This window comes from Anguilla rostrata, chromosome 7, assembly GCF_018555375.3.
Source record: "Anguilla rostrata isolate EN2019 chromosome 7, ASM1855537v3, whole genome shotgun sequence".
Classification (NCBI taxonomy): Eukaryota; Metazoa; Chordata; class Actinopteri; order Anguilliformes; family Anguillidae; genus Anguilla; species Anguilla rostrata.
The window spans coordinates 56,249,208-56,270,432 of NC_057939.1; the positions used below are offsets into that span (position 1 = coordinate 56,249,208).

Sequence of the window (21,225 nt, forward strand, 5' to 3'; positions counted from 1 at the left end):
TGACCAAACGCAAACAAAAAGTATCTCTGTTTAGGAAAATTAAACAACAAAAAGGAAAGTAAGTGCTAACAGCTAGGCTCTGTAATACCATGCATCTGCCACAGCGGTGACTGGAGATCACTGCGCTGCTTACACTCAAGCACATAAGAGCAGAACCGAGCGCGTAGAAATCTGGGCGAAGAAAGGCCAGGCCAGGCCAGCCTGTCCGTCACACACTCAGCTGTGTGAAAGTGCAGCCATCTTAGATTATAGACACATTTCCAAAGGCAGACGAATACGGTTTTCCTCCTCGGAGCTGAAAATCAGTTTGACTCATTCTCAGCGGGCTCAGGGAGTTCCCCTCCAGCCCACCGAGGGGCAGTAGAGTATAAAACATACTGCAGATGGACGCGGAGCGCTGGGCAGACTGCAGGGGCACCCGCACCAGCAGGACATGGCAACAAGGGTCGCATGCAGTACATTTACACACAGGAAGGATGGAGGGAGGTCAGAGGTCAACTACTGTATATAAAACTGCCCCCCCCCCCCCCTTAATTCATGAACGTCGGGATTCAATCCTAAAAGCGCAGCCCGTGTTCTTTTTTACACTTTTCTTTTTAGTCTTTACACAACTAACAGCATTCATTTCCATCAGAATGAACAAAACAAAACCAAACGAAACAAAACATACATGAGAATAAGGGAAAGGAAACGCATGGAAGCGCGTAGGAAATCTGGGCATTCATTGTTATGCAAGGGATTGATATCGTTCAGTATCTACCAATTTGTGATTTTGGGGTGATTTTTTGCCCCATATAAAGATGTGGTGAGTGTCGAACCTGTTATAATTTCATTGTTGCGAGACTTAAAACTTTTGTTTTGACAAATATAAAATAGTGCAAGACAAAAGCACTGTGCAAAATTGCCTTATTTAGTTCTGTATTTAGCCTGTGCTACAAAGCCCAGGATTTGACCTCTTCTAGCTATGTACCCAAATCCGAGAGAGGGCTTTATTTACAAACTCAGTTTACCGCCATTTTGGGTTTAACGGGAACCACTGCAGAAATTCTAACGTAGCTTATCTGTTTATCTGTTTTCAATTTTTGATTTTCCATTCTCTTTTCCTCTGATTTTTAACCAGAAATCAAAACCAGGGGAAAAACCCCCATCAGTAATTAGAGTACTTTATGGTTTGATTCATACCACTGCAAGGGATTTAACAATACAAAAAGCACATATAAACTGACATCGAAATAACAAAATTATTCATTTCAAAAATGCAATACCTTTTTTGGAACATCTTGCACAATTTGTAGTAATTTATCCTTCGTGCACCCTTGTGTGGCCCAATACTGTCCGGTCCTAAAAAACCAGCTGATGCACAACAGACATAATTTAGAATATAAATTTAAAGTTATTTTTTTTTAATAACATATTTTGACTACTATGAGACACAAAACAAGTGCTTCTTCAAACTGAAACATAAAATAAGTGCTGATTTGACTGAGAAAGGGGGCAATTCCCCAGGGGTATCCCATGATGCCTCACTCACATGAACAGCGCCCAGGTCTGCGCACGCTGTCTGGCGAGAAGGACAGCCGCTACCCCGCGCCGCTCCTGGGCTCCAAGAGCTGTTCTCAGAAAGTATTTGGATCAAATTGTTGTACTTAAAAAAATCAAGAAAAAAAAAATGCTAAAACTGAAGGCCACCAATATCTGAAAGACCATTCTTCACAGCACCCTCAGCACTACTTCCCACGTTTACATTAAAAAGCAGTACATTCATTCAAGTCATTTTGGAACGAGTATTATACAGATTACAAAAGCTCCAAAAAGCACCATTACATCGGCACTGTCTGAGGGACGGGGGGGTGAGGACCCCCACAGCCCGTCACCTCCATGAGACAATTACAGAGAACAGAAAAGGGGGGGTTAGATTACACTGTGACACAGCATGTTATGAGTTCCTTACTGGAATGAGACCTAAACGAACTTAGAGAGACTCCACCCCCTATACTGCTGACCGCAGAGAACACGTCAGTATGCAATGACCGCTCTACCCTCACGCGCGGCTAGGTCCGTAAAAAATGTTCTTCTTTTGGACGTCTGTTCGCTCGTCAGTTCCAGAACAGAATAAGGTGACCAGACCTCTTCCCTCCGCACTACGGGTGGGCAGCACGGTCCTGAACAGCCGAATGGCCAGAACTCAAACTGACCGTCTTTAACCGGATCAGCCCCATGTGTGCGGTCTGAGCGGTGCTTGAACCCAAAACAGGTGAGGTCTACTGAGCCCTCCATGACGGGATATTCCTGGCATGTTCCTCTTGCTTGGACCTCGAAATCTCCACTTGAACCCCAGAACACCATCACCCGTGCAGCTGTTGAAAGTGTTGCTTACAGCCTGAATTATATTAAATTCTGCAGACGGCTCATGGGCCACAGTATACAACCATTAAAAAACTGCTAGAAGGCTACAAAAATATATACAGTATGCGGAATACCTGTTAAGTGAGCCACTGTTTTGGAAAACTGGAAAAGGACTTTAAAACAGTTCCTTTTTGTGAGTTTGAGGACGTTTTTGACTGTGGAGCACCAAAAAAGATGCGTCTTTTCTCATATATTTCATAACAATAAAAATAATTAGTAATAATCAAAACATTAAATTGGAGCACGTACAGGAGCATGCTTTATAATGCTTTGATTAAGAGACACGTATGTAGCGTGTATGAGTACACACACGTACATAACATGTAAACGTACACACACACACGTATGTAGCGTGTCAGCATACACACACACACGTACGTAACATGTAAGCGTACACACACACGTATGTAGCATGTATGCGTACACACACGTATGTAGCACGTATGCGTACACACACGTATGTAACATGTAAACGTACACACACACATATGTAGCATGTACGCGTACACACACACGTATGTAGCATGTACGCGTACACACACACACACATATGTAGCATGTATGTGTTTCAGTTCCTGCATACCTGCTGCTGTAGGACACATTTGCCGGTAATGCAGTGGGTTCCTGGTCAGTCATAACTGATATCAGAGTAAAAAAAATACAAATAAAAATAAAACTGTAAAATAATAATAATAATAATAATAATAATAGTCACGGATTAATGGAGAATAAAAGCAGCTTTCATTTAACTGAAGCACATAAAGCCTTTTTTATAAATGCATTTTTTAGGTACCATAACTTTTTTAACCCAGCATGTTATTTTATGTTATTTAAACTGGACTGGAAAGCTCTGACCACACTGGAGGAGCGTATTCCCCCCCCGTCCCGGAGGGGGGGTGTGGGGGCCTTCAAACGGCCTCGGCCCGCCGGGTGAGCCCCAGGTAGGCCAGGAAGGAGCGCTTGCAGGAGGTGGGGGACGGGGAGGGGGGGGGCAGGGAGGAGGCTGGGCGTGGCCTGGGGAGGGCCGGGGGAGGGGCTGGGAGCGGGCTCGGGGGGAAGAGGGAGGTGAGGGGGATGAGGTGCGTCAGGTCCGAGTAGCGGCAGGAGAGGGAGGAGCTCCGGGCCGAGAGGTAGAGCGGGGCGCGGGGGGGGAGCGGGGCGAGCGGGGCCTCCTGCCCCCCCGACACCGACAGGGCCACGGACTGCAGCGCGTGGGAGGCGGACCTGCCCAGGGAGGGGCTGCCAGGCCCCGCCCCCGCCCCAGGCCCCGCCCCCGCCTCGCCGCAGGCTCCTCCCTGGTGCTTCTTGACGTGGCGGCTGAAGACGAAGGGGTGGGTGGTGGCGAAGGCGCAGGCGGGGCAGCGGTAGGACGGGCGGGGCGCGTGCTTCAGCTTCCTGTGCAGGTTGAGGTTGTCCTTGCGCTTGCAGCTGTAGCTGCACTGGTCGCAGTGGTACGGCCGCTCGCCCGTGTGCACGCGCACGTGCTCGATCAGCTTGTTGGCGGTCTTGGACAGGTAGCCGCACTGCTGGCAGCGGTAGTGGTTGCCGAGGCGATGCCCGCGCACGTGCGTCTCCAGCTCCGGCTGGTCCCGCTTCACGGCCTGGCAGATCCGGCAGCGGTACTCGGGCTTGTAGTGCGTCTTCAGGTGAGCCTCCATCGCAGCCGGCCGATTGGTCGAGTACATGCAGAATGGACACCTGGAACGGAACACACACAGACACAGGCACACACACACAGGCGCGCGCACACACACACACACACACACAAACAGAGACAGGTGTGGAGGTTACACTGCTGGACTCAGCACACACATTGTCCAAAACATCAGATAGGGGCAGCAGCCTGTCAGAGGCCGGGGTTAGGGGGGCTGGCTGTGGTGTGCATGTGTGTGTGTGTGTGTGTGTGTGTGTGTGAGCGTGCGGGTGCAGCTGCAGACACAGGGAACAGGGTGCATGTGTAGGTAAATGAATAAATGAATGGCACTTACATTTAAATAGCACCTTTCATCTGCTCAGGGCCCCAAAGCGCTTCACAAACCCTGCAGAACAGAATCACCTCAGAAACCGTTGGTGAAGCCCCTGTCTCCCGACCAACCGCCACACGACCTGCTGCACCCCTGGACCCGCCCACCTTCGGCCTTGGCCAATCCCCACACAGGAGCCTGACCTGCCTCACCCCTGGACCCGCCCATCTTTGGCCTTGGCCAATCCCCACACAGGAGCCCGACCTTCCTCACCCCAGGACCCGCCCATCTTCGGCCTCGACCAATCCCCACACAGGAGCCTGACTTGCCTCACCCCCTGGACCCGCCCACCTTTGGCCTCGGCCAATCCCCACACAGGAACCTGACCTGCCTCACCCCTGGACCCGCCTCCTTTCAGCCTCGACCAATCCCATGGGCACAAGCCCTCACCCACTAGCCAGCTGGCGCATGCCTCCACCCCCCCCCCCCAGACCCCGCAGAGTCTGGGCCTAGACGCAAGTTCAGTGGAAAGAATCATATATCCAAGAAGCACAGGAAACAGACAGAATTCAAATGTATGCAGTGCTGTCAGTGGGCAGGAACTGGGCCCCCCATTTAGAATAATAACCCTGCTTTTCCACACGCAATCCTGGTGCCCCCACCCCCGCCCCCGCCCCCCCGCTGACACGGCTCAACTAGGGCGACTGAGGTCACGGGCAGACCAAGTCTGAGCACGCTCACTCGCAGCGACTAGTGTCCATGGTGGGCGTGGCCTTTGGCCTTGCCTCTGATTGGTCGGTTGTCTTGGCATCAGGCCTGAAGGTTCTAAATGCTCTTTGGCGCTGAAGATCAGATCCCCCCCCACCCCCCCCACCCTGCCACACTACAACACAACATGTATTAAAAATGGGTTGTTTCTGTGGTGTGATTGGTCTGTTTTTCCCCTGGGAGGGGCACTGGCATTGGCTCCGGCCCCAGGTCTGGTCACATGGTATCTGGCCCAACAGAGGATGGGAACAGGGAGCAGGCCGTCTCTCAGTGAAACGGTCCACTTTACACCCCCAGAACAGGGGGGTGGGGGGGGGGCGGGTGAGAGAAGTTTAATTTGGCGCCTCAGTCTGTGCGGGCGATGGGGTGAGGGAGGGGGAACCGCCAAAACGCACACGTCAGGCCCCAGCGGTGGGACACAGAGCGCCCCGCGCCTCCCCCCGCCTCCCCTCCCACAGGGGCGGATTCCCGCCGTGAAACCTCAGGCTTCACCGCGCGGCGTCCGCGAGCTCCACGCCGGGCTGCCTGGGGACGGTCACCGTCGCCGTGCCCGCCTGTGAGTGACAGAAGCCTCTCCGCTGCCCACAACGGCCAAGCTGATTGGCTGATGACCGCCAGCGCCAGTAAATGGGCTTCTGATTGGCTGCCGCCGTATGGCCTGCATTAGCACATTATTCATATAAGCTGCTAAAAGTCATGAATCAATATTTAATAACGGACCACGAGCGAGATCTCTGCTTAGTGACACCCCCGCAGTGACACACGATGAGCGGTGCGAACTTCGCGTCTGAAGAAAAACACAACGCGAAGACTTCCTTTTGTGTGTTATGCAAATGAGCGCCTACATCACGGAACAGGCATCAGTCACTTAATCACGTTAAATGGAGCAGTGGGACTGGCAGGCAGTTTTTTCATTAGGCAGAGCTAATTAATTATTAAGGCTGAGGGAGGCGCAGTGTTTGTGGTGCAGAAAACAGCAAACACACGTGCTGCGTACACTGCACGCGCTCCGGGTGAGCAGCGCGGTCAGACTGAGCTTCTCTTCTCCAGAAAGCAGCCCAGCTGCTGCTGCCGGCCCAGTCAGTTTGTGCCGGATGAAGTTTTTGGCTTTAACGTGTAAATGAAGGAACAGCTGAACGGCGACAGTGCAGCTGATGCAATAATGTGCCACAGCCTAGTTACGCATTCTGGACCGTGTTCTACTGATCAATTCCTAAATAACCTGTCAGAAAACGTTCATGTCCATTACGCTGTTCATCTGTCTCTTTGGACGTGTGAGTTTGGCCACTGAGCCACCCCACACCATCCTCATTATGAATTCCCATCAGCAACTAAATCCACAAGAGTCATTTGTATATAAAACAAAGCATTGATTTGTTCCATTAGTGAATCGCTCGGTGTTTTACTCTGAGACAGTGAGACGGATCTGGAGTGAGCAGCTGTGAGGTGTTCAGATTGAACCCTCATCCTCACCTTTTCAAATGAATCACCTGTCTGTGTTTTTCTCCTGAAAGCAAGAGTGACTCAACTGCCACAAATTCTCAAATAAACGCCTGACAGGCAACGCGTGCGTGAACACGGCATCGACCCCCGGCCCCTAAATCCTGCATCGGGCCGGGATGCCTCTGCAAGCTCCCTGCCAGCCTAGGGTGAGAAGCACCGGAATATAAGTGCACAAAGAGGAGGAGGAGAAGAGAGGATGAGATGCGTTAGGGTGGAGGAGTGCAGGATGGACTGAATGCTCAGTCAGGGAGGAGCACTGGAATAGCAGTGGAAGTAGCAGATGAGAGAGTGAGAGAAGGGTTGCTATTAAAGGAGGAGAGGATGGGAGGGTTACAGGAGTGGAGGACTGGATACAGGCAGAGGATAACTCTGGATGGGTAGGAGGAGAGAAGGAGGGAGGAGGGGAGAAAAGAAGGAGAGAATAGGAGGGTTAAAGGAGTGGACAGAGGCAGAGGGTGACTCAGGATGGGGGGGTGGAGAGAGGGAGCAGATGGAGGAGGGGTAGAGAGAGAGGGAGCGGGTGGAGGGGGAGGTGGAGAGAAGGAGCGGGTGGAGGGGTGGAGAGAGGGAGCGGATGGGAGGGGTGGAGAGAGAGAGCGGGTGGAGGGGTGGAGAGAGGGAGCGGATGGAGGGTGAAGAGGGAGCGGGAGGGTGGAGAGAGGAGTGGATGGGATGGGTGGAGAGAGAGAGTGGTGGAGGGTGGAGAGAGGGAGCGGTGGAGGGGTGGAGAGAGGGAGCGGGTGGGGGGTGGAGAGAGGGAGCGGGTGGAGGTGGAGAGAGGAGTGGTGGAGGTGAGAGAGGGAGCGGGTGGAGGGTGGAGAGAGGGAGCGGGTGGGGGGGTGGAGAGAGGGAGCGGGTGGAGGGTGGAGAGAGGGAGTGGGTGGAGGGTGGAGAGAGGGAGCGGGTGGAGGGTGGAGGGTGGCGCTCTGGGTCTTGTGCTCCTTACTTCAGTCCTCCGCTGGGGACCGTGTGGCACTTCTTGTGCTCCAGCAGCTGCTCGGGCGTCTTGAGGAACTTGTGGCAGACGTCGCACTCGAACATGCGCGTGATCAGGTGGATCTGCAGGTGCCGCTCGTACATGGGCCGCGTCTTGCACACGAAGTTGCAGAACACGCATTCCAGGCCTGCGGGCGAGCAAACAGACCTTCAGAACCCAGAGGCGTGCTGCACCCCCCAGTCACCACCGACGGGGCACTGGTTTAAAAACTCTGACGGGACAACGCTCTGGTGTCCTTTGGAAAAAAGGTTCTCATCAATTCATCCACTAGCCCTCCACCCGCACACACAAGTAGGCCGCTGATGAAGACTAATCCCAAATCGCATTTCTCTGTTTAGGATTCACACTAGGGCAGGTGAGGCTATGATGCATGTCTGCAGAAATATACACAGACAGAACAGCCGGGGTGTAATGGTGGAATAAATCTGCTTATTCAAGATGACTGTTATTGGCTCAATTCACACTGAACCACCAAGGTCATTCCAGACAAGGAAGAGAATGGAATATCATATTTATGTGGACAATGCAGCTCCTGCTTGCAAACTGAACAGTCTAATGCCGATGTAAAAATCACTACCAGCAACGGAAAGCAATGGAGCTCTAGAACAGCTCCAGACTCATCATCATCGTTAATGAAGGCCCGAACCTTTCTCAGATTTATCTTCTGTCCCCGCTGTGGATTGGCTGCCCCCGGACGAAGGCGGGGCCAACAGGCTCTTGAGCTCCTCATTGCCGTGGGCGACGTCGCTGGTTTCGGAGCCGCTGAGCGATTCGCTGAGTGCGGAGAGCGAGGAGGAGGTGCTCTTCGTCTCACTCAGGGGGCTCCTGGAGGTGAGGCCTGCCAGGACGGGAGGTCCAAAAGGTCAAAGGTCAAAGGTCAAAGCTATAGGTCAAACTTCAAACCTACAACCTTATTCAACTGTAAATAAAGCACTGTGTGATACCCTCTTATTCAACTGTAATCAATGCACCAAAGGATGTCATTTCTTATTCAACCACATTTAAGAGATGTAGAGAAACAGGAAGAGGAAGAGAGACATAGAGAAACCAGGAGAAACAGGAAGAGGAAGAGAGACATAGAGAAACCAGGAGAAACAGGCAGGGAACAGAGACATAGAGAAACCAGGAGAGACAGGCAGAGGAAGAGCGACGTAGAGAAAGTGGGAGAGACAGGCAGAGGAAGAGAGATAGAGAAAGTGGGAGAGACAGGCAGAGGAAGAGAGATAGAGAAAGTGGGAGAGACAGGCAGAGGAAGAAAGACGTAGAGAAGCTGGTCTCACCTGCGTGGTCGGCGCTGATGTGCAGCTTCATATCGCTCTCCTCACTGCACACAAACTCACAGGAGCTGCAGCACAGGGAGAACATCCACTGCTCCTTGTCCACGTGCAGGGACATGTGGCTGACGAACTGCGCATTGAGCTCCGTCTCGAACCCGCACACATGGCAGCTGGGTGGGGAAGCACAGCCGTCAGCCAATCAGAGAGGAACTCAACAGAGCACTGCTTCTGCAGACAAACGTCAGTGTGTGTGTGTGTGTGTGTGCGTGTGTGTGTGTGTGTGTGTGTGTGTGCGCTCATATTTACCTGTAGTAGTAGGGGCAGTTGTTGCGCTGGCTGCTCTCTGCAGTGACGGCGGTGACGATCTGTTCTGCATCGGTGCTCACCAGCTTCACGGAGTGGATGGTGAGGTGCTGGTTGAGGTTGGCCCGGCATTTGGCCGCGTAAGGGCACAGGTGGCACCTGTACTTCCTCTCCTCTGTAACGACAGACAGAAGGACCCCGCTAAGCACTCTGGGAAAACAAACCGAAACGAGACGGAGACACACTGCTGACTGGTTTCCTCTCGCCTCTAACGGTCATTTTGTTTGCCGTTTGAACGCGGGCCACGCTGCAGAAAAGGCCCAGCCTGCAGGCTCCATACTGAGACAGGCAGGCCTCCAGCTAATCGCAGCCAAACACGGGTCAGTTCAGAACAACAGAGCCCTAATTACCCGTCTGCAGTAACCAGCTGTCTGGACCGGGCCCTGCTGGTTATAAGCAGGTTCATCGCAGGCGTCAGACTCCAGTCCAGTGCGGTCCAACTGGACTGATTCATTTCAGGCTGTAATCGGCTGCTAACTGAACTAAAACCAGAAACACCAGCAGGACTGGAGTCTGACACGCCCGGGTTCAGAGCAGGACTGGAGTCTGACACGCCCCGGTTCAGAGCAGGACTGGAGTCTGACACGCCCAGGTTCAGAGCAGGACTGGAGTCTGACACGCCCGGGTTCAGAGCAGGACTGGAGTCTGACACGCCCGGGTTCAGAGCAGGACTGGAGTCTGACCGCCGGTTCAGAGCAGGACTGAGTCTGACACGCCCGGGTTCAGAGCAGGAGACTGGCAGTACTGAGTCACACCCCGGGTTCAGAGCAGGACTGGAGTCTGACACACCTGGGTACTTCAGAGCAGGACTGGAGTGACGCCTCGACACGGTCGACCCGGGTTCAGAGCAGGACTGGAGTCTGACACGCCCGGGTTCAGAGCAGGACTGGAGTCTGACACGCCCGGGTTCAGAGCAGGACTGGAGTCTGACACGCCCGGGTTCAGAGCAGGACTGGAGTCTGACACGCCCGGGTTCAGAGCAGGACTGGAGTCTGACACGCCCGGGTTCAGAGCAGGACTGGAGTCTGACACGCCCGGGTTCAGAGCAGGACTGGAGTCTGACACGCCCGGGTTCAGAGCAGGACTGGAGTCTGACACGCCCGGGTTCAGAGCAGGACTGGAGTCTGACACGCCCGGGTTCAGTTTTGACAGGCAGGCAGGAGAAGATGAGCGGGTGACTCAGCGATGGCGATTGGCTGACGGAGATTTGGCCCCCCGCAGTGGGAGGAGCCAGCAGGCAGGACGCGAGCGGGGTCTCACCTGTGTGCAGGGACAGGTGGCGTGAGAGGGTCTCACCTGTGTGCAGGGACAGGTGGCGTGAGAGGGTCTCACCTGTGTGCAGGGACAGGTGGCGTGAGAGGGTCTCACCTGTGTGCAGGGACAGGTGGCGTGAGAGGGTCTCACCTGTGTGCAGGGACAGGTGGCGTGAGCGGGTCTCACCTGTGTGCAGGGACAGGTGGCGTGAGAGGGTCTGCTGTCGGCCGAACACCTTCCCGCACACGGGACACGGGTACAGCTGCTCCTTCAGCCTCCACACCCCGTCCAGCCCCGCCTTCTCCGAATCTGGGAAACACAGAACGCCCGTCAGACGCCCCTCCCACTCTCTGCCCCCCCGCCCCCCCCAGGGACCCTTCTCCTCCCCTTAGCCCGCCTGCAGTTACCCAGTAATGGGCTGATGAGATCATCAGAAAGGGACGAGGGGACCCAGTGCATTAACCTTGTGATGAGGCGGCCGCCGGCGAGCGATTAAGATTCCGTACCACACCTTCTCTTTAGGGAGAAACCTCATCAGTGCTCCAAGCTCCCTCCGCGTACCCCCCCCCACCTCCCCCGCCCCCCGCTAGACACGGCAACACCGGTGGAATTTCAACTTGCTGCCATCGTTCTAACTGATCTCACAGAGAGAGAAGCCTTTTAATTCCACACACACAGCAGATTACCCGCACACCACACACACAGCAGATTACCCGCACACCACACAGATAACAGGAGAGCATGAGAGCGTAACGAGCGTAACGAGCGTAACGAGCGTAACGAGCGTACAGATCAGGGTTTAGGTCTTCAGCAGCATGTGCGGCTTCACAGCGTCTAAGATTTAAAAAATGAAGACGGAAAATAAAAAAGGAGAAAGGCACAGGAGGGTCAGGACTCCGCTCGGGTCGCCCGCGATTCCCGCTAAGGCCAGCCCGCGGGCCGGAGAGACGCGCGCGACTGCGCTACGAGACCCGCCATGGAGACGGAAAACGCCTGTGGGGGGGCTCACCGTGTCCCACAGGCCTGACTGAGGAGCTGGCCTCACTGGGGGGAGGGTCCTTCAGGCTCGAGCTGGAGGAGAAGGGTGATTGTCCGAAACGGTCCTCCAGGAAAGGGCTGGAAAGTGAAGGACACTCCACTCATTCACTGGGAATCACCTTTTTACAAAGCTGTATGTTATATATACATCGTTAGTGATGCTTTACAATTCACACTAGGATATTCACTGCATATTCTGCATAAAAAGATGAAAAAGCTGCGTGCCCAAGTACAGATATGAACAACTATGTGTTCTTTTCCACCCAAGACAAGAGAACTTGTATTATTTCACCACAGCACTGTCTCCTCTACAGGATAAAGGCTGCTCCGTCTGCCAGTCTTTACTTTCTCCTTTTATTAAGGCGTTTCTCCACATCGTTTCTCAGGGTATTTCTTTATGCATTCTGAGAAACAAAACAGGCAATAATTAAAAAATCTCCCAGTCTCCAGAATCTTCTGGCTCACCTGTTCATACCCAACATGTTGCTGTCTTTGTGGTTGTTAGCTTTGCTCACTTTTTCTGAAAGAAAAAAAATGGTATATAAGAGAAACAGATCATAACTATATCTTGCAAAACATACAGGATTGGTAAATGCCTTTAGTTTAAAAGAAAAGATTAAATCCATCAGTCTATTGAAATATTCAGCCACAAGACATTAAAATGTATTCACGCGACTGATGAATTGAAAAAAAAAAAGTGATTTGAATGCGATTTTATAGAGGAAAGTGAAAGGTTGCAGGAAGTATAATGCATATATCTGCCAGAAATCAGGACATTATGTGTACGTTTGAGCATTAGATTTATCTGAAGCTCCTAGAAACACAAGATTATTCTGCAGGTCCTTCTGAGTGTACAGGCTGCACACACCACAGAGAGGCACAAAAAACAGATACATCCTGTTTCCTGTCCGGGGGAGCGGCAGCCTCTTACCTGAGAGCTGGTACAGGAGCTCAGACGCCATTTTGACGGAGATGTCCTGGGAGAAGAGGGCCTTCTGGGGGTGGGCCAGGCCCTCGGGCAGGCCGGGCGGGGGCTCGGTCTTCTCGCCCCCGGGCAGAGGGCTGAAGCCTAGGAGCCGTGGGGGGGGCTGGGGGCTGCACTCGGGGGGGTCCACCTCCATGGGCTCGGCCTTCACCGCCACCACCGGGGCCAGCGTATCCTTGTTGTTCTCTGTGGAAACCAGGGAGACGGAACACATTGCGCGTAAGTGCCACGGCAACAGCGAAGCTACGCATTAGCATGTCTACACCACAGGGAGCAGAACTCAAACAGCACAGGGAGCAGAACTCAAACAGCACCGGGAGCAGAACTCAAACAGCACCGGGAGCAGAACTCAAACAGCACAGGGAGCAGAACTCAAACAGCACAGGGAGCAGAACTCAAACAGCACAGGGAGCAGAACTCAAACAGCACAGGGAGCAGAACTCAAACAGCACAGGGAGCAGAACTCAAACAGCACAGGGAGCAGAACTCAAACAGCACAGGGAGCAGAACTCAAACACCACCGGGAGCAGAACTCAAACAGCAGAGAGAGCAGAACTCAAACACCACCGGGAGCAGAACTCAAACAGCACAGGGTGCAGAACTCAAACAGCACAGGGAGCAGAACTCAAACACCACAGGGAGCAGAACTCAAACAGCACAGGGAGCAGAACTCAAACACAAGAGATACAGCAGACAGACTCAAACACCACCGGGAGCAGAACTCAAACAGCACAGGGTGCAGAACTCAAACAGCACAGGGAGCAGAACTCAAACACCACCGGGAGCAGAACTCAAACAGCACAGGGAGCAGAACTCAAACAGCACAGGGAGCAGAACTCAAACAGCACAGGGAGCAGAACTCAAACAGCACAGGGCGCAGAACTCAAACACCAGGCTGGTCCAGCCTTGGGTGCGCTGTACTGTAAGCATGACTCACATCCTATAAGATGGTAGAGAACACACACAGAATCCCACTGAGAGGTTTCCCCACACACTTCAGGAGTATGCTCAAGCACACTAAACATGGCCTTTTTCCATTAGAAATGAAAGGACATTAGTGAACCGCTCTGGGCTGCTCAGGTGATGCAACACAGGTCTGCCACTTTGAGCCAACTCCTGATGAAGATCATATAAAAGCTTCTAACCTTTTTTTTGGCATAAAAAGGTCTTCCGGAATACTTCGGAGCCAGCTAAACCTTAAGACTTTGCTCTTCTCAGATTAAAGAGGTTAGTTAAATTCTTGGGTAAAAATAGCTTCCTAGTGAATGGCTGTTCTTTTAAAGGTAACCGATCTGTCCAATGAGCTGGCAGGGAGCACGCGATCGGGGGCGTGGCATCCGGGCCACAGCACTGCCGCGCGGAACGAGAGCGTGTGTCAGTCAAATCATTCTGCTGCTCCATAGGATCAGAGCGTGTGTCAGTCAAATCATTCTGCTGCTCCATAGGATCAGAGCGTGTGTCAGTCAAATCATTCTGCTGCTCCATAGGATCAGAGCGTGTGTCAGCAATTTCTGGCCCTGAGGATCGAGCGTGGTCAGTCAATCATTCTGTGCCATAGGACGAGGTGGTCAGCAAGTCCTGCTGCATGGACAGAGCGTGTGTCAGTCAATCATTCTGCGTGCCAGGATCAGAGCAGTGTCCAGTCAAATCATTCCCGCGCTCCATGGTCAGCCTGTGTCAGTCAATCATTGCGCTTTATAGACATGAGCGAGGATGGGTCGGTGGGGCAGTCCTGGGGGCCGGAGGTGGAGCAGTCTGGGGGGCCAGGTGTGTGTCAGTCCTGGCGGGCCGAGGTGGGGCAGGTCCTGCACATTCACTGCAACCCACTACCTGGTACAGATCCTTAAGCAACATTTCATGGTTTGGGCAGTGTGTGGATTGTTTTCATCCTCCAGGTATTCCTCACAGTACACAGCCGACTGTATCCCCAGATTGGAGGCCAGTGTTTCTGCCCTGTGAACGTGACTCCATTTGCAGGGTTGTAACAAAGCCCATTAAACTCGGTTTCACCATTGGGAAACAAAGTGCTTGTGCAGCCCTCTGCCTGTTTGGTCTCTGTCCTGCAAGCTCTGCTTCACGTGCGATTGCTGACAGTTATTAGAGCTGATTATTGGCCTTAGAATTATGCTAACGGGACAGACGCTAACGGGCAGCACCCCCCCCCCCCCCCTCAAACAGCCTCCGATTGGATGGATCTGCAGACCTGGAAACAAGGCGTGAGTCTGCTCCAGTGGGGGGGGGGTGAGAGCAGGAGAGTGAACTCCACGGGACCACGGCTGTTGTGCTGGACAGGAAGGCTGACCCGCGGCACGCAGGGGGGAAGAGTTCAGCCTGGCCGTGTGACAGCGTGTGACACAGACTTTCGGCATTTGGGGGGTCCAGGACACACGCGACCCTCTGAGGAGTTCGCTGGCCACTGGGGGGCAGCAGGAGGTGGTTGGAGGTGGAACCCTAACCCACCACATGGTCAGCGCTGACCAATCAAGTCCGCGGCCACAGGGCGGAGTGAACAGAGCCGCCCGCCACCCGGTTTAGCACGCGGCGCAGTTTGAGGGGCGATGCAGCGCGTCACATGGCTCGCGGTAAGCGGCCTCGCGGTAAGGGGCCTAGCGGTAAGGGGCCTCGCGGTAAGGGGCCTAGCGGTAAGGGGCCTCGCGGTAAGGGGCCTCGCGGTAAGGGGCCTAGCGGTAAGGGGCCTCACGGTAAGGGGCCTTGCGGTAAGGGGCCTAGCGGTAAGGGCCTCGCGGTAAGGGCCTCACGGTAAGGGGCCTAGCGGTAAGCGGCCTCGCGGTAAGGGGCCTGCGGTAAGCGGTAAGCGGTAAGGGGCCTAGCGGTAAGGGGCCTAGCGGTAAGCAGCCTCACGGTAAGGGGCCTAGCGGTAAGCAGCCTCGCGGTAAGGGGCCTAGCGGTAAGGGGCCTAGCGGTAAGGGACCTAGCGGTAAGCGGTAAGCGGTAAGGGGCCTAGCGGTAAGGGGCCTCAGCGGTAAGCACTACGGTAGGGCCTAGCGGTAAGCAGCCTCGCGGTAAGGGGCCTGCGGTAAGGGGCCTAGCGGTAAGCAGCCTCACGGTAAGGGGCCTAGCGGTAAGGGGCCTAGCGGTAAGTGGCCTAGCGGTAAGGGACCTCGTGGTAAGTAGCCTCGCGGTAAGGGGCCTCACGGTAAGCGGCCTAGTGGTAAGGGGCCTAGCGGTAAGTGGCTTCGCGTTCAGCGGCAGCGCTAATGCACAGCGAACGCCTGAAGTGGCTCACAATTACCTTAAGACCGCTTTCAAACCACGTTTCCATAGCGATACCATTTAGAGATCTCACCCTTAACGGGAGGCGACAGTGGCCCCCGCGCCACCATGCCCCTGAGGGGGGGGGGCCCTTTCTCTGCTGCTGATGAGGCTTAATCAGCCCCACCAAGGGGACGGGGGGGGTCAGGAACAGCCGAGAAAGCCCACAGGTGGAGAGGGAGCAGAGGTCAGAATTCAGGCTCACGCCCACACACACTCTCTCTCTCGTTCTGTTGGGGGGGGGGCACACACACCTCTCTCTCTCGTTCTGTTGGGGGGGGGCACACACACTCGCTCTCGTTCTGTTGGGGGGCACACACACACTCCTCTCTCTCTCGTTCTGTTGGGGGGGGCACACACACACTCTCTCTCGTTCTGATGGGGGGCACACACACACACTCCTCTCGTTCTGATGGGGGGCACACACACACTCTCTCGTTCTGATGGGGGGCACACACACACTCCTCTCTCGTTCTGTTGGGGGGGCACACACACTCTCTCTCTCTCGTTCTGTTGGGGGGGCCACACACACTCTCCTCTCTCGTTCTGATGGGGGGGGCACACACACACTCTCTCTCGTTCTGATGGGGGGGGCACACACACACTCTCTCTCTCGTTCTGATGGGGGGGGGCACACACACCTCTCTCTCGTTCTGATGGGGGGGCACACACACACACTCTCTCTCTCGTTCTGTGGGGGGCACACACACTCTCTCATTCTGATGGGGGGCACACACACACTCTCTCTCTCGTGCCCCCTCTTCTGTTGGGGGGGACACACACACTCTCTCATTCTGATGGGGGGGCACACACACACTCTCCTCGTTCTGATGGGGGGGCACACACACACTCTCTCTCGTTCGTGATTGGGGGGGCACACACACACTCTCTCTCTCGTTCTGATGGGGGGGCACACACACACCTCTCTCTCGTTCTGATGGGGGGCACACACACCTCTCTCTCGTTCTGATGGGGGGGGGCACACACACACTCCTCTCTCGTTCTGATTGGGGGGCACACACACACATCTCTCTTCCTCTCTCGTTTCTGATGGGGGGGCACACACACACTCTCTCTCTCGTTCTGTTGGGGGGGCACACACACACACTCTCTCTCTCGTTCTGATGGGGGGGGCACACACACTCGCTCTCTCGTTCTGTTGGGGGGGCACACACACTCCCTCTCTCATTCTGATGGAGGGGGGGGTACAGCACATGGAGAGAGCACCACTCACAGTCTGACTCACTCAGCACACCCTGACTCAACACCGAGCCAGTCGGTGTGCAGTATCTGTCAGATCAAGAAAATATTCATTATATACATCATATTATATTATGAGGTACGGACAGAAGAGCTGAGTTGACACTAGCACACTCCTGACTCACTCGCGTCTTCAGACTCAGTCTAGCAAATTTATATATTAACACGACAAGACGTTACCCGAGTTCTCCATCTCCCTCCGACTCCTCTCGATCCCAAATAAAGGCCCTGCCTTTCTGGCTGTAATGGAGATACTGTATCCATGGCGATATACGCGTACGGGTCGGACAGAGACAGACGCAGGTTTACCTGAGAGTTTCATCAGCAGTTCGGACGCCACTTTGACGCTGATGTCCTGGCTGAGGATGGCGCTCTTGGCGGGCGGGGTACCGTCCCGCGGTTTGGGGGCGCAGTCGGGCGTGTGTGCCGCCCTGTCGGGGCAGAAGACGTAGGTGGGCGGAGCCTGTGGCGGGCGCGGGCTCAGAGCTCTGTCTGATGGCGGCTCCTCCTTCACACAGAATGTCTGCGGCTTCAGCGACTCCTTCTGATTGGCCGCTGTGGGGGGGGGGGAGGACAGTGGAAGATGTTGGTAGAACTGTGACATCATCCTCCATGTTACATTTGCACGCGTTCATTAGCCATTCAGGACACAAGCGCCATAAAAGCGTTTAATAGAGAGTTTAAAATAAAACATGTAGATCAGCCACAAGACAAGAGTTTGACCAAGTTACAGCTATTCTGACTAGATATCTTGCCGGAGCGTCACTAAAATGACTATATAAGTTATGGAAAACAGCAACACTGGCTTCATTCATAAAGTCAGCACTGGGCAATAACTGCTCCTGATTGGACGGCCTTAATAGGTTGAGCTAGCATGAGCTAACGTAGACCCCCCACCCCAACCCCAACCCCAACCCCAACCCCCAACCCCCAACCCCCAACCCCAACTCCAACCACACCCCAACCCAACCCCCAACCCTATGTAAAATGTTTTTGGGTGTGGAGACACAGATCACCTGCATGAACCCACTCCAGGCCCCATGCAAACGCAGCCCCGCTCCGGGTGACCGGCGGGGGGGGGGTAGCTAACGCACGGCCTGCTTCCTGTGGTGGTCTAGCAGGCCGTACTCACACACAGACCCACTCCGGTGCGGCTGGCCTACTTCCCCTCACTGCAACGGGGCAGCCTCACGCCACACAGTCACACCAGAGGGGATTCTGGGTAATAGCACAGATGGCGGAACCTCCTGTCTGAGAGACAGACTCCAAACCTTCAGGGCATCTAGGGCCAGATATATATCTCTCTCTCGCTCTCTCTCTCTCACACACACATACACACACACACTGATAGACACACTCATACACACACACATACGCACACACACACACACACTCACTCATACACACACACACACACACACACCCAAAAAACAGCACAGAGCTCATCTGAAGAAGAACTAAAACTGGTCACATTCCTCCACTCCGTGTGGCCGACTGTGCGCACATACGTGTGTGTATGCGTGTGCGCATGTGTGTGTGTATGCATGTGCATGTGTGTGCGCATGTGTGTGTGTATGCGTGTGCATGTGTGTGTGCATGTGTGTGTATGCGTGTATGTGCATGTGTGTGCATGTGTGTGTGTATGCGTGTGCGTGTGTGTGTTTCGTGCGATTGTGTGTATGTGTGCTCTGTTGTGTATGTGCGCTATATGTTTGTATGCTGTCGTGCTGTGTGTGATCACGAATAGGGTCACTGTCCGTGAGTGTGTGGCATGGTGTGTATGCGTGTGGGTGTGCGATCGTGGCGCAGCCTCGTTTTACAACGCCAGAAGTCTCCTCCCCGACTGCACAGCTCCTTCCATCAGGTTCAGACTGAGTACTGCATGGAACCCACGTGGCACACAACAATGGCCAAAATCACTCCTCCTCCCTCCCTCCCTCCCTCCCTCACTCACTCACTCACTCACTCACTCACTCACTCACTCACTCACTCACTCACTCACTCACTCACTCACTCACTCACTCACTCACTCACTCCCTCCCTCACTACCTCACTACCTCACTACCTCTCTCCCTCCCTCGCTCCTTATGTCCCTCCCTTACTCCCTCCCTCCCTCTCAGCACATATTTAATAGTTGTGCTCTGCAGAAACCAGAGGTTATCGCTCTGTGGCTGACTGATGTCCAAGCAGACCTGCCACACCCCCCCTCCCTCCGGAGTCGCGCGCAGCCAGCCCCCCCCCCCCCCTCGCGGCCAGGCCCCCGTGTCATCAATCTGCTGCGGCTCCCGTCACTGATTAATGATGATGCGCGTGCGACAGAGGGCCGGGGGGGGGGGGGGGGTCAGCGCAAGAGCGGCGGGGCCGGGCGGCGGTGCGGGGGGGCGTGGGGGGGCCTGGGGCGCGGGGGGGCGACCTTCACGCGGGGGACAGTGCTCTGGGGTCGCCTCCCACACCAGCTGGTAATGTCACACTGTCAGGAGTCAGAGGGCCAGACTAAGTATAACCCGGCCGCACCTGGGAGGACGTCCTCTAATTAAAAGCGTGTTCTGCCTTGTTGGATCAGACAGGGACGGCACACTGAGTACAGCGGCCCGCTGCACCGGGCCAGAGGCAGCCCAGAAACACGGCGGAAATGCGCGCGACACAAAGTCACCCTGCTCCTCTGACCTTCGGGCGCCGCCTATTAATAGCACACATTTCCCTCCGAATCTGCGCTACAGAGGCGCTGAATTATTTATCAGCCTAATCAGTCCAGAGGGAGTTTATTTTAATGGCTGAACTCTGGATGCTGATCCACTGTATGTGCTGATAACGGCTGCACGCCTCTGTCTGTGTAAAAACACAGAAACGTATTCCAGCACAACACCAAATAAATAAATAAACAGCTAGCTGGCCAAAGAACCCAGGGTCAAGTGCAGAATTTGGATCTCACTGGGCAGCGCGCACAAAGAGAGCGAGTGGAGCTGAGAGGCAGTCAGCAGGGCAGCCGAGCTGGCGCTCGGAGAGGGCGAGGGTCTGTTTCGGGAGAGAGGCTCAGCGCAGACGCCTCATCCATCCTGAACCCGCCGCAGCGCCACCTGGTCCGGAGCCAAGCCGGGCTTTCCCTGCGAGGACCGCCTCGACAGCACGTTATCCGCCAGCCCCCCCGCCCCCCTGACCCCGCCTCCCGCCTCATCTGTCTCGCGGCCAGCCCCCTGTCGGCCTGGCTCGCCCCTCTCTCGCCCCTCTCTCGCCCCTCGCTCACTGTCCGAGCTGTCATCACACAACTTCATTAAGTTCCCACCCCCGTCACGGCGAGCGGCTCCCTGCTTGGTGACGGGGCCCCAGGGCCCGTGGTGGGGCGGGGGGGGGCGCGGAGCAGTAACGGCCACACGGGGTGATAAGTCAGTCAGCGGCCGTAACAGAGCCAGCTGGGCCAGTAAACACAGGTATAACAGCTCACTGCACAGCAGCAGAGCAGGCCAGACATCACATGTAGCTCAATCACTCGCCCTTACAGCTGGCTCCACCCCCAGTCCTGACATCACACTGTGTGCGTCACTCACTCCGCCCCTTTACAGCTGGCTCCACCCCCAGTCCTGACATCACACTGTATGCGTCACTCACTCCGCCCCTTTACAGCTGGCTCCACCCCCAGTCCTGACATCACACCATGTGCCACTCACTCCGCCCCCTTACAGCTGGCTCCACCCCCAGTCCTGACATCACACTGTGTGTGCCACTCACTCCGCCCCTTTACAGCTGGCTCCACCCTCAGTCCTGACATCACACTGTGTGTGCCACTCACTCCGCCCCCTTACAGCTGGCTCCACCCCCAGTCCTGACATCACACTGTGTGCGTCACTCACTCCACCCCTTTACAGCTGGCTCCACCCCCAGTCCTGACATCACACCGTGTGCCACTCACTCCACCCCTTTACAGCTGGCTCCACCCCCAGTCCTGACATCACACTGTGTGCGGCACTCACTCCGCCCCCTTACAGCTGGCTCTACCCCCAAACTCTGGAAAGCTGCCTTAGTCAGCCTTGAGGTTACAAACACTAGGGGGCGCCATCGGGTTTACTGGCACAGTTGGAAATCAGGCACAGCCAGACCAAAGTAATCGCCCCCCTCCTCAGGCATGCCCCCCCATGCTCA

The 21,225-nt window shown here is 54.9% G+C and overlaps 1 protein-coding gene across 2 annotated transcripts in view; it reads right to left on the reverse strand.

Annotated features, from left to right (window-relative positions):
- Positions 1-280: 280 nt before the first annotated feature.
- Positions 281-21,225, reverse strand: part of LOC135260138 (zinc finger protein 827-like) — a 44,372-nt gene continuing 23,427 nt past the window's right edge. Inside the window, exons 5-15 of one of the 2 annotated variants that reach the window (XM_064345351.1) lie at positions 17,398-17,643; positions 12,502-12,741; positions 12,036-12,090; positions 11,542-11,648; positions 10,719-10,841; positions 9,222-9,393; positions 8,919-9,085; positions 8,285-8,476; positions 7,588-7,765; positions 4,395-4,445; positions 3,964-4,104 (exon numbers count right to left, since the gene is read on the reverse strand). In XM_064345351.1, the coding sequence (XP_064201421.1) occupies positions 4,397-4,445; positions 7,588-7,765; positions 8,285-8,476; positions 8,919-9,085; positions 9,222-9,393; positions 10,719-10,841; positions 11,542-11,648; positions 12,036-12,090; positions 12,502-12,741; positions 17,398-17,643 (1,529 nt within the window). In that variant the 3' untranslated portion in view covers positions 3,964-4,104; positions 4,395-4,396. Of the gene's footprint in view, positions 4,105-4,394; positions 4,446-7,587; positions 7,766-8,284; positions 8,477-8,918; positions 9,086-9,221; positions 9,394-10,718; positions 10,842-11,541; positions 11,649-12,035; positions 12,091-12,501; positions 12,742-17,397; positions 17,644-21,225 lie in introns of both variants that reach the window. The other variant, XM_064345350.1, reaches the window with a different exon arrangement.